This window comes from Hippoglossus hippoglossus, chromosome 12 (genome assembly GCF_009819705.1).
Source record: "Hippoglossus hippoglossus isolate fHipHip1 chromosome 12, fHipHip1.pri, whole genome shotgun sequence".
In the NCBI taxonomy this organism is placed as follows: domain Eukaryota; kingdom Metazoa; phylum Chordata; class Actinopteri; order Pleuronectiformes; family Pleuronectidae; genus Hippoglossus; species Hippoglossus hippoglossus.
In genome coordinates this window covers 467,105-480,017 of record NC_047162.1, presented here as the reverse complement: position 1 = coordinate 480,017, position 12,913 = coordinate 467,105, and the positions used below count along the sequence as shown (strand labels likewise).

The following is a 12,913-nucleotide window of genomic DNA, read 5'->3' as shown; positions in this document are numbered from 1 at the left end:
ACAGCCTCCGATATCCCCGGCCATTAGCTATTAGGCTTCTAGCCTTCCACTGAAGTATGTGAAGTACCATAATTAAGGGGCGAAACATCAGGTTGTACATTTTCTCCACCTTTAGCTGAGATGGAACATTAATGGTGTGGCAGATGAATACTATAAAGCTCACTTTTTTCACAACTAGATTGTCATTATCAACTTTGCATCTGTGGGTACAAGCACTCTGCATAGGTATGGGGGCTTGGGTTGGGGCCTGGTTTCCTGGAACATTGTTATCTCTTGGAACTGAATTTCTTTGCATTCCACTAGCATCAAATCTAGTTTATTCCTGCTCTCCTTACTCTCTTTAATGCCTCTGCATATGACACCTTTTCAATAATCTTTACTTTCTGGCTTCCCTCTCCACTTCACAGCCTCCAAATGTAGCACTATGCTCACCTCTGCAGTTAGAGGATTTCCCCTTGGCATCTTTTCCACATTTTCCATTTTCATGCTGGCCTCCACATCTTGCACATTTTATTTTGTCTTTGCACTGCTGTGCAGTGTGTCCTGGGAATTACCCACTAGTGTTTCGGCAGTGTAATTGCAGAGCAACGCACACATGAATGCTCACAACAGTGTAGGCCATGGGAGTAAGCTACGTGCGTACGTACGCCGTAGCTTCGACGCAGAACTATGAACTATTCTTTTTACCCTGTTAAAAGTTTTATTTAATTTAATTTTTTTCCTTACTCTTGTTGAGGGTTAAGGACAGAGGATGTCACACCTTGTTAAAGCCCTATGAGACAAATTGTGATTTGTGAATATGGGCTATACAAATAAAATTTGATTGATTGATTGATATTAAATGCAAGTTGAGATAAGAAAGTAATGAAGAGCTCAAGGAAATGTTTCACAAATGTGTCATCAGGCAAAGGCAACTTTATATATATTCAGCGGTCCCCCTTGGTATCCCCACCAGGAATTCCTCTTTAGAAATGTCTCTGTTTATTGTCTATTGTTTATTGTATGGTGATATTTCGCAAATGAAACAGATAGTTCTATATATCTCTATTGTAAATACTCACACACGAACATATATATGTATATATAACAACAATTCATAAAATGTAGGTGATTACACACTGGTGAAAACATCACTAGGATTATATTAAATTCAGTTTCTGCCAATAGATCCCTTTCACCTAAATCTTACATACTGGACCTTTAACATGTCTGATATGCCAAAATTCAACATTATCATAGCACCACCTACTAGCAACACAAGAGGATGTGACATTTAACTGCGTCATGCACTGTGCAAAGGCATAACGCAATATCAAGCTATATGTCAACAAACCACCAGCAACCACACCGCGGCCACAGCAAACCTCGATGGGCTCAGACTGAGGGGGCAATCACTGCTGCAGTTAGATTTTTTATGATACTGGACCTGACCGGACCCAGCAAAGATTATTTATTATTCAGCACACAGCACCTAGCTACACTGTACATGATTATTATCTTGCATAATTTGATAATAATAATAATAATAATAATAATAATAATAATAATAATAATAATAATATACTTTACATAACACCTTTCAAAAACACTGCTTATAAAGTGCTTTAGAAGTAAAATTGCAACTGAAGACAAACAATGGGAACATACAAATATATATGGCAAGTATTGTGCTACTTGCATGACTGGCCAGTATGATGCTCACTGTACTTCAAAATAACGCAATACCAACTATCTATTCACGCCGCCCCTTTTCAAAACAGCGGAACTATTGAGAGAGACCAGGCACGGCAAAACAGTCACACCGTTCCACATTATGCGCGACACCGGAAACTACTTTACTCCACCATGTAACTATCGTATCCCGCTGTGTTGTCTCACAGGCAAATTAAATCTCTAGGTAATAGAATGTATGTATGTGTGTGTGTTCTCTCTCTGTGTGTGTGTGTCTCTCTGTGTGTGCGTAGACTTACGTTTCCGAACGTGCTCAATTAATGCATGTTTCGGAGCAAATTTTCAATACGCCTCTCTCCTTTGAGACAGAGCAGAGGGTTCAATTCGCCCACATACTAAGGATAGCACAAGATATTTTGGTCTTCAAGATGTCAGAGCCTTCTATTATTCAACCATATGGCCTAGCGTTAAAACTATTGTCTTGAGAAATGTGCAGATTGTACAATAATAGACACGATGTAGTTTTAAAGATTGAAAGGAATCAAGTACTTTTTATCACGTGGATTAGCTACCGTTAGCTCCAAAGCTACGCAGCTAAGTTACTTGGACAGCCCTTTCAAGTTGGTTCCTGACAGGTTAGCTTACAACAGCTAACTTCGTGAACTATGTGAACTAACCAAGAGTGCTGATTAAGGAGCTCCCTGCAACCCTCTGGTTGGTGGACATTTTCAGTTAACAGTTTTAAATGGTATTTTATGTACTAGCCAATACTGTCGAGGGATTGTTGAGGCGTTTCCAGTAGTTGCTAACTTGCTATTAAATAGTAGTAGTGTTGCCTTGCTAACGCTAAGTAGCTAACATACTGAGGTACGGTGGCACGTAAAATCAATTGCCCCCAAATAAGTGACAATTACATTTTTTACATGTGCCACATACATACATACAAAGGTTACTCAACAGGGCAGTATTGCCATTTTTAGCCTAGCGATAGCTGTGAAAGCTGTACGACTACTGTAAAGAGCCTTCAGCTGTTTTTGATTAACATTTGTAACACTCAACTGATGACAACATTGGACAATTGGTAATAGTGGTCATTACTATTACAAATGTATGGCAGTGCAAGTCAGGCTGGTGATATTGCTTGGCCAGTCTTTTCAAAAATGCATTTAATTGAGTCATAGATTAAATATGGCTTTGCAACAAAACACTATTCATAATTGCTATTTATGGAATTTGTTGTCAGATAACAATGAGCCATATAAATATATATATTTATAACCTTGTTGGCAGAGGTAATGGTATGAAACAGCAGACAGAGAAATAAAACAGCAAATCGTATATTATTTTAAAATCTGTCACCAGCAAGTGATTAGAAATTTGAATAGATAAATTATTGAATTAATTAACTTTCCATAATCCACCAATTATGTCCTGTGTTTTTGTTCTTTTGTAAATAAGCAGCCATTCAAAGTAAGAAAGAAAGAAGAAGTAATTTCAGTTGTGTATCACATACTGATCATACTGATGGAATTTGCTTCTGTGTTATATTAGTAGTTGACACATTGTAATACATTGTATCCATATTATGTGTAAGTCATGAAGCTTACAATTAAACAAGTATTGCAAACTTGTAGTAAATTAATTAATAGAATAGAATACAATTATATATAATTTAAACAGCAAGAAGAACAATTAACACATTTTAAGAAAGTAAAAATATCAAACATTTGGTATCTGTTTTTGGCTAATTAAATATTTTGAGAATTATTTTATTGGTCAGCGAAAAAAGATATCCCAAACGTTGCATTTATCAGATTACTACATGGCTGCTTGAGACACTAAAATATATAAACATGAATTAAGACCCAGCATTCTTCCTGTAGGTGTTGCAGGTTGCTCTCATGTACCCATGGAGAAGGTAGCCTTTGAGGGGTGGTTGGAGTCCATCTCTGCTACTTTCCTTACTCTAAATGACCAGGAGCGCAACCAGTCTCTAGACCACCTCATATCATTAAGTGGTGCTGCCCAGCTCCGTCATCTGTCAAATGGCCTGGAGACACTGCTCAAGCGCGACTTCTTGCGTCTCCTCCCTCTGGAGCTTGCCTTCTACTTGCTACACTGGCTGGACCCTCAGACTCTCCTCACCTGCTGCCTGGTCTGCAAGCAGTGGAATAAGGTAAATATCATGCAGCCTTATATCTCACAGTGTTATGGGGTACTTGTTGTTTGTCTTAAATATGTCTGTGTTTCCTCTCAAATTTTCTTTTGTGAGTTTTATTAAAGCCTTTGCAAAGGGATCAATCATTCCGCAGGTACCTAAGTAGAAAGACAAAGGAAGATTCAGTCATATAAGTTTTTATAAGAAGCAAACCATGCCCCGTAATTTCATGCTGGGCGCATATGCGTAGATTGCAGTTATACCTGCGGACTTGCAGTTGATTTCTCATGAATAGTGGATGGGTTCGGGCCCTATTTTTTTGCACCATAGTGCACTGTGCAAAGGGCAGTTAAATGTCCGGTGCACAGGGAGCTCTGTGTGCATTCGGCACTTCGATGACAGGATACGCCTGGCGCATCTGGAAATGTGGAGAGATTGAGATTTCCAGACATTGTTTTATTACATTTATCCTTGCTTTTAAGTAAGAATATCCTATGAAATAAAAAAATTTAAAATTTGTAACAGGAGATATATAGTTTACAGATTTACCCTTGTGACAGCCCCCATCCCTCCCTCCTCTTGCTCTCTGAGACTCGCGCAGTCAGCCCTCACCAAAGTGACACTTCACTTATGGGAAGGATAAGGGAAATATAAAACAATGTCTGGTTGGTTAAGCAAATCCCCACCGCTAACACACCCAGTACATCTATCCCTGTTTCCAGATGTGACAGGCGCATCCTGTCACCAAAATACCATATGCACAAAGCCATGGCGCACAAAAATAGGTCCATATGTTTTTATTGGCTAGTAATTGCAAACATCTCCACAATAGTGTGGTCTCAGAGTCAGTGCAGACCAGTGTGTGTCAAACTAAATCTCATTATAGAGGCTATATCATGCGATTAAGTGAAACGTTTCATCTCTCATCCAAGAGGCTTCTTCAGTTCAGTTTGACATTTCAATCAATTTTATTTTATTTGTATAGCCCATATTCACAAATCACAATTTGTCTCAACGTGCTTAACAAGGTGCAACATTCCCTGCCCTTGCCCTCAACAAGAGTAAGGAAAAAAGTAAAGAACAGATTTATATCTAGTGGCCCCTAGTTATCCCATTCCCACGACTAAATAAGTTGCTGCCACACAATATATTTTTTCCCGAAATGTCACCAGAGGGGCTCCTTGATTATGCAAATATCTGTTACCATTTCAATTTTCCAAACAACTCTACTTTAAATGAATTGGAATTTAATTAAAACCAGCCTTCTTAAGTGTAATATGTTACCAGCAGAGGCGGAGTGGAATTTCGTGCAGGTCTCTAAATTAGCGAATATAATTTCTGCGGCTGGTTGATGGGCGGATGAGTCAAGCATATCTGCGGATTCAGATGTTGTCAGAGCCTATTTGGGCCTCTCTAGCGCATACACACACAAGTGGTAAGAAAATTATATCACAAAGCCACCGTGTTGGGGTGAGTAAAGTGTTTCTCCTAGTTCCGCTGTACAATGTCATTCTCAGCCCATTAGCTTCTTCTTTTTGATTCAAAGCAGAAACTTACAGGGAAAAGAAAGTGCAGCAGATCACAAATGATAGTGGTTTCTCTTTTGAGAACATATTCTAGAACAACAAATACCTGACATCTCCATTACAATAGTTTGGCCATGGACAATCATGGACTTGAAAATGTGATGCTACCATGCTGACCAATCATAGTCATTGTGGTCTGCAATACCATTCTACGGAGGCTACAGGATCAGATACAAGGTGACACCATACTGTAACTACTAGCACCTTTCATGTGAGGGAGATTCAAGAATTTCTTTTATAGTGTATAGAAATCAAGAAAAACATTCACAGTGACATGAGACATCCTTCCCTTTCAGGAATCATCTGATATGACAACTCTTTCTGACAAAAGTGCTATAGCTGTATGGCCTGCTGCTGCACTGTTAAAGGGATATTTTACTGAAAAATGAAAATTCACTCATTATCTACTCACCACTATGACGATGGAGGGGTGGTTGAAGTCATACTCAGAGTCTCAGGGGGTAAACAGTGTTGCAGTCTAAGTGACCACTTTTTTAAGACAGAATAAAACCACAGAAAAAAACACAACATGCCTCCATACTGCTCCTGAGGCGTCTTCCAAGAGTAAGGCTGCAGATATCGATAATTTTTTTATCAATTATCTAATGATTATTTTTTATTACTCGATTAATATAATAATGAAGTCATTATTCCACAACAAAAAAGTCCAATCTGAACTGCTAATCTGCCTTTTACAATCCCTTACAAAATCTCTCCAAAATAGAATTAATGCAAGAGCTTGTTCCATTCAAATAAAAGGAATATATCAATCTAAATTAAGTTTTTCACCAACAAAATAAATGAAAACCAATTAAAATTCAAGTAACTTAATGGAGGAATATCAATACACTGTAAATTCAAGTAGCCTAGTAGTTGTATCAATGTCTCTATTAAGTCAAAAACTAAATAAAATAAAGTACAATTCAATAGTATTTCAACAATGTTTATTATTAATTTTCACACTGAACTCGAGGGTACTCTAATAATATTATAATAATAATAAACTAAATGTTCTTTTCTCATTTCAAGTAAAATAAGGTTTACATTTAAAAACTAAATAAAGAGCTTTTGAAAAAGGCATCTTAAAATAAAGTGCTTAATTTTAGAGTTTAAGTTTCCCCTTTTCTTCTTTTTTCTTTATATATAACTACGTTACACATATAAACAATCTCAACAAATATTAACAAATACTTACAGTTAAGCTCTAACACCTTTTCTCCTTCTTCCCACTTTCTCTTGTTCATTGAGAGAAGTAAACTACCATGTGCTGCCACCGTAAACACGGAAAAAGCTGCGCAGGTTAAAATAAGACTACTGAAATGCGAGAAAAGTTGAGCAGGTTAAAATAGAAACGGTTAGTCAAAATCTAATAACAGGTCTCGGTCCGTATAGAACGGCATCTGGGTCTCTTCCGGACCGTAGTCCGCTTGTTGGTGACCTATGATGGTGGGCGATTCTTTTCACTATAGCTTGCTCTTCAGCTTGCTCTTCAGCTTGCTCTTCACGTGAGTCCATGCTTTGACTGTGCGCAGCCACCCTTCTTACGGCGCATTGACGCATGTTGCGCAAATCAATTTATTTACATAATCGATGACATTGATTACATCGGCGCGTCGCCCCAGCCCTATCCAGGTGTACGTAGTGGTGCGAACACACGGGGCCCTTGAGGGAGAGTGTGTGTGGTTTTTTTCCGGTGATATCAGAGGAAATTTAGGCTTAAAACATGGTCTAAATTACGCTGTTTCGAGTCAAATATGAATGTCGGGGCTTGCGGACACTTGGATGACACCACACGAGCAATATAGAGGCATGTTGTGTTTTTTTATGTCTCTGAAGAAGGGGTCCAGTTTACTTGTATAGGATTTGGCTGCAGCACTGTTTACCTCTGAGACTCCAAAAGTGTTTTGTGGACTCAAACACCCACCCCTCCATCAGCATAGTGGTAAGTAGATAATGGGTGAATTTAAAATTTTCAGTGAACTATCCCTTTAGGTGTTTTGCAGTCTGGCCTGGTAGGACAACAATATGCAATAATTACAAAAAATCGCATTCCATTCCCAATATCGTAATTTCCTATCCAAATAAGGATAAATAACACAATATAGCACATTTTCTGTGGATTCATAGAAAAATAGCTTTTTAAATAATAATACTTTTTGAAATATTCTTTAAATGTTTTTTTGTTTTTTTAAGAACTGTTTTGGCGTCATGCATAGTTCGGGGTGTGTGTTTTATGTCTTTCTCGACAATATAGATATTAGCATGATATAGATATTAGCACGCTTTTAAGTGTGGAAAAAGCCTATGTATTTTTACTTTGTCTGCCTGTAGTTTGGGGGATACCGTGGTGTTTCAAGTTTTTTTTTTTTACTAGGCTACTTCACCCTTTCTTCAATTATGGGTAAGTGCAAGTAATTCTGGGACTCTGATATTCCTTCGAATCTGTCATACTAGACATAGGTCTTAAATTTATTTCATTGTGGTCTTAAAAAAACTAGTTACAAGTACTTATTCTAGTCAAAAGTAACTAGAATTTTGTCACTCCCCTTAGTCAGGTCATCAGCCATTGTGTGAACAACTTCTTTTTTGTGGACTAAGACTGCCGAAAAAACAAACAAAATACAATACAGCTCATAAAAAGCATGTTCTTTGCTGTTAAAAATGTTTCGCCCCTCCTGATTTCTTCTATTTTTTCTTATTTATCTAATTTAATCATCTCAGATTGTGTACATTGATTGGGAGGAATTTTGGCCCACTCTTCTTTGCAGAATTATTTTAAATAAGTCGGAGGATTGGAGGATTTTAAAGCATGAACTGCCCATTTAAGATCTTAACACAACATTGCAATAGGATTCAAGTCAGGAGTTTGACCAAGTCACCCCAAAACCTAAATTTTATTTAGTTTGAGCCATTCAGAGGTGGACTTGCTTGTGTGCATTGGATCATTGTCCTGACACAATTGAGCTTGAGCTTTAAGTCATAAAACTGCTGGGTGGATATTCTCCTTCAGGATATTCTGGTTGAGAGCAGAATTCACGTACTGAAGCAGTAAAGCAGCCCCAGGCCATCACATCACTGTGTTTGATTGTTGGTATGATGTTCTTATTGTGTAAGGCTGTGTTAGCTTTACAACAGATAGAACAGGACCCATGTTTTACTTTCGACTCATCAGTTCACAGCGAATAGTAATTATTCTGTTGTTTTTTGGGAAATTTGGGACAAGCCTTTTTGTATTTTTTGGTCAGAAGTGGTTTGCACCTTGCAACTCTCCTTTGGATGCCTTTTTTATTGTGGAATCATGAAGACTGACCTTGACTAAAGCTAGTGAGGCTGGCATTTCTTTAGATGTTTGTCTGGGTTTGTGCTCTTTGAAGAAGTATTCTCCATTTCTCTCACCGTGGTTTGCTGTAGTCCAAAAGCAATAGCTTTGTAAGATTTCAATTACTGGAATTTCTTTAGTTTGTAGCATCATCTGTTGCTTTTAGCCTACTTCATATTTCCAGATAGGTCCACTTTAATGATGTTTAGATTGAACAGATCTGGCAGTAATCATGCCTGGGCGTGGCTAGTGACTTTGAACCCAGTTGTCAATTACATTTGTTTAATTGGTTGATTTAGAAACTGTGGGGGGGATTCATTTTTCTCAATTTAGCTTGGGTTATGTCCAATATTAAACTCAATTTCATTAATATTTAAATGTGATAAATAGAAATAGTCAGGGAGGGGGACCTGTCGCCCAGACACACCTACAAGAGATACACACATATGTCACATCTGGTCTTAATGAGTTAAAGGGAAATCCGCAAATAATTCAATCTCAGAATAGAAACACCACAAGTACAAAACTATACAAAAAAACTAACTAAGTGTCCATTTCACTGTAGGTGATAAACTCTTGTCCAGAAGTGTGGCAGAGTGTGTGTCGGGAGCTGGGCTGGAGGATTGATGAGTCCATTCAGGATGCACCACACTGGAAGGGAGTCTACCTGAAGGCCAAACTGCGTATGACGCAGCTGAAAGATCAGGAAGCCTTTGAGACATCATCCCTCATTGGTCACAGTGCTCGAGTATATGCCCTCTACTATAAAGATGGCCTCCTCTGCACAGGTACACTTTCACTGTTTTTTGTTTTTTTCAATTTGGCAAACTACTATTGTACTATACAAACAGTACTATTTTGAACAAACCACTTTTGTATACTATAATGACTATTGGAAAGTAAAATAAATAAAAAATCTAAAATTTTACCATCCATACTCCATATTTGTTCGTCAATCTCATCACAACTCTAAATCTTTAAATTTTCTTAAATTGTAAAGGAGGGCCGCCTTAATACAAATTGCGCCTTTTAAGATAGAATTAGGACACCGGTTTGACTCATATTGACATCACATTGCTGTTCTGGAACAAGTATTACAGAGATGTGCAGAGCTGGGAAGTCTTCTTGTTTTTCAGGATCTGATGACCTCTCTGCCAAATTGTGGGATGTGCGCACTGGGCAGTGCATTTATGGAATTCAGACACACACCTGCGCCACAGTGAAGTTTGATGAACAGAAGCTGGTGACTGGGTCCTTCGACAACACTATTGCATGCTGGGAGTGGAGCAGTGGGTCTAAAATCCAGCAGTTCCGTGGCCACACAGGAGCAGGTTGGCTTATATTAATTGTGCTAAATTCACAGCAGATATCTGTTCTGGTGGGGGGGTGACACTGAGCTCGGCTGCTTTTTCTCAGCTGCCTTATGATTCATATTTATATGAGGGATTGGATATAACCAGATCTGGAAAGCCTTATACACTCATTATGCAAGTTGCATAGGCCTGCACAACTTACAGCCAGGTCCCGCCAGTCCCTCTTGCTAAAACGGGTGTCGGTTCAACTTCGTTGAGACGATAAAACAAAACTATCCTTGTCGTCGCAAAACGAGAAAAAAACTCTGTGAATTACATGAACAGCAATCAGGTGATCTTGTGTGGGTGGCTGTGGCTCAAGAGGTAGAGCTACTCGTCCACTAACCAGAAGGTTGGTGTTTGATATCTGGCTCTATCAGAATAAATAGGCATTCTGCGATATGTAAAAACTACATGAATGCATTTGATATTATTACCTTTTAATGATATTCCAGCATTTCCCACAAAGTTAATGGGGGTGCCGTTGCACACACACAAAGGTCACTCTCACGTGCAACAGATTCAGAGTGGCAGGTACAAAGACTAAATTTTCGTTTGAGAGAAAGAACTGCATTGCATGCTACAACTGCAGCTGAAACTATGGCTGTAGTAAAAACGTTATGGACCATACCGTGACCATGCAGTAGTAATAATAATAATAATAATAATAAGTAGAAAATTCCTCCTGCCGAGACATTTTGAATGTGTGCCTAGTGCTTGTTACCGGCTCGAGAGAGACATTTATAAAAGCTGCATGTTTATAGCATGATCCAGGTTGGTGAGAGAGAGAGAGAGAGACTGATTCAAACCCTCGGAGCCGATCCAAACAGCCAGCAAAACAAACAAAAAATAGTTACGAACGCAGAGGCTTAAGATAAATCCGACTGGCTACTGGCTTGTATGGCTGTCTACAGACTGCAATGTGGCCTGCTCAGTAGTCATCCTCAATACCTCTTCGCCTTCTAAAATCATGCTGCTGCTTGAATCGCAACATCTAAGACATCAAAGGAATCTTTCCTGGCTAAACACACTGGAAAAGAGAAAGCTACATTCTGTGACCGTGGGGAGTTAGAAAAGTTTGACCTGATTTGCCCCTCCAAATTACCTCTTAAAATTAACATTAGACCCAACGGAGAACTAAAGTTAATAAATGGAAACATCCAAAAGTTTAGCTCTGATAGAATTTCATAGGTGACATTTCTGCAAAGCTAACACGTTTTACTACATTTTGATCTAAAAATCATGTATGACAACCTCCATTTGTGGCTTTGAGAGCAGTAATAGGACACAAAAAAGTAGCTGAAAATCTGTCCTGCTCCACTCTCGCTCTAAATGGGCGAGAGACCTTGACTCCTATTAATTTTTTCCCCGCAGTTTTTGGAGATTTTCAAGCGAACCGTTTGGCGAATGTCTTAGAAAAGTCATAGCACACTATCCCCGACCGAGCCACATGTTTTGATGTGCATGTACAACCCCAACTAATAGAAAGTTGGGACGGTATGGAAAATGCTATTAATAAAAGACAGCAGTGATTTCTAAATTTAATTTGATTTGTATTTCATTGCAGACAGTATGAACATAAGATATTTTATGTTTTGTCTGGTCAACTTCATTTTATTTGTAAATATACATCCATTCCGGTCATTCAGGCCTGCAACACATTCCAAAAAAAGTTGGGACGTGGGCAATTTAGGGCTAGTAATCAGGTAGAATGATAAAAAAATGTAGTGATTTGAAATAGGTGATGTCAACAGGTGAAGTAATCATGACTTTGTACAAAAGCAGCATCCAGGAAAGGCCTAGCTCTTTAGGAGCAAAGATTGATCGAGGATCGCCAGTTTGCCAACAAATGTGTGAGAAAATTATTGAAATGTTTAAAAACAGTGTTCCTCAAAGAAGGATAGGAAGGGATTTGGATATTTCATCCTCTACAGTGCATAACAGCAGTAAAAGATTCAAGGAATCTGGAGGAATTTCAGTACACTACAATACATAGTTACATCCACAAATGCCAGTTAAAACTTTACTGTGCCAAAAGGAAGCCTTATGTTAACCGTGTCCAGAAGCGCCGTAGACTTCTTTGTGCTCGAAGGCATCTGGGATGGACCATAACACAGTGGAAACGTGTATTGTGCTCAGACGAGTCAGTATTTCATGTCTTTTTTGGAAGAAATGGACGCTGTGTACTCCAGACCAAAGATGAAAAGGACCATCCAGACTGTTACCAGCAACAAGTCCAAAAGCCAGGGTCTGTCATGGTATGGGGTTGTGTCAGTGCCCTTGTTAAAGGTAACTTACACTTCTGTGATGGCACCATTAATGCCGAAAAGTACATAGAGATTTTGGAGCAGCATCTGCTACCTTCAAGACGACATCTTTTCCAGAGACATCCATGCATATTGCAACAAGACAATGCAAAACCACATTGTGCACACATTACAAAGGCATGGCTGCGGAAGAAGAGGTTGGGCGTGCTGGCCTGCGTGCAGTCCAGACTTGGCCACAATAGAGAATATGTGGTGCATTTTAAAACGCAAAATCTGACAACGGAGACCCTGTACTGTTGCACACCTTAAGACTTGTTTGCAGAAAGAATGGGACAAAATGACCCCTGAAATGCTTCATCACTTGGTGTCTTGAGTCCCTCAACCTCTTTTGAGTGTTGTGAAAAGAAATGGCAACATTACAAAGTGGTAAATGCTTTACCGTCCCAACTTTTTTTGAAATATGTTGCAAGAATCAAAATTGAAATAAGTGTTTATTTTGAAAAAACAATACAATTCATGAGGTCAAACATCAAATAATGTGCTTTGTATCGTTTTTATTG

At 38.7% G+C, this 12,913-nt stretch overlaps 1 protein-coding gene across 2 annotated transcripts in view; it reads left to right on the top strand.

Annotated features, from left to right (window-relative positions):
* Nucleotides 1-1,968: 1,968 nt before the first annotated feature.
* The window catches only part of fbxw2 (F-box and WD repeat domain containing 2), a 32,934-nt gene continuing 21,989 nt past the window's right edge, over nucleotides 1,969-12,913 (top strand). Inside the window, exons 1-4 of one of the 2 annotated variants that reach the window (XM_034602830.1) lie at nucleotides 1,969-2,306; nucleotides 3,555-3,847; nucleotides 9,300-9,522; nucleotides 9,871-10,065. In XM_034602830.1, the coding sequence (XP_034458721.1) occupies nucleotides 3,581-3,847; nucleotides 9,300-9,522; nucleotides 9,871-10,065 (685 nt within the window). In that variant the 5' untranslated portion in view covers nucleotides 1,969-2,306; nucleotides 3,555-3,580. Of the gene's footprint in view, nucleotides 2,386-3,554; nucleotides 3,848-9,299; nucleotides 9,523-9,870; nucleotides 10,066-12,913 lie in introns of both variants that reach the window. The other variant, XM_034602829.1, reaches the window with a different exon arrangement.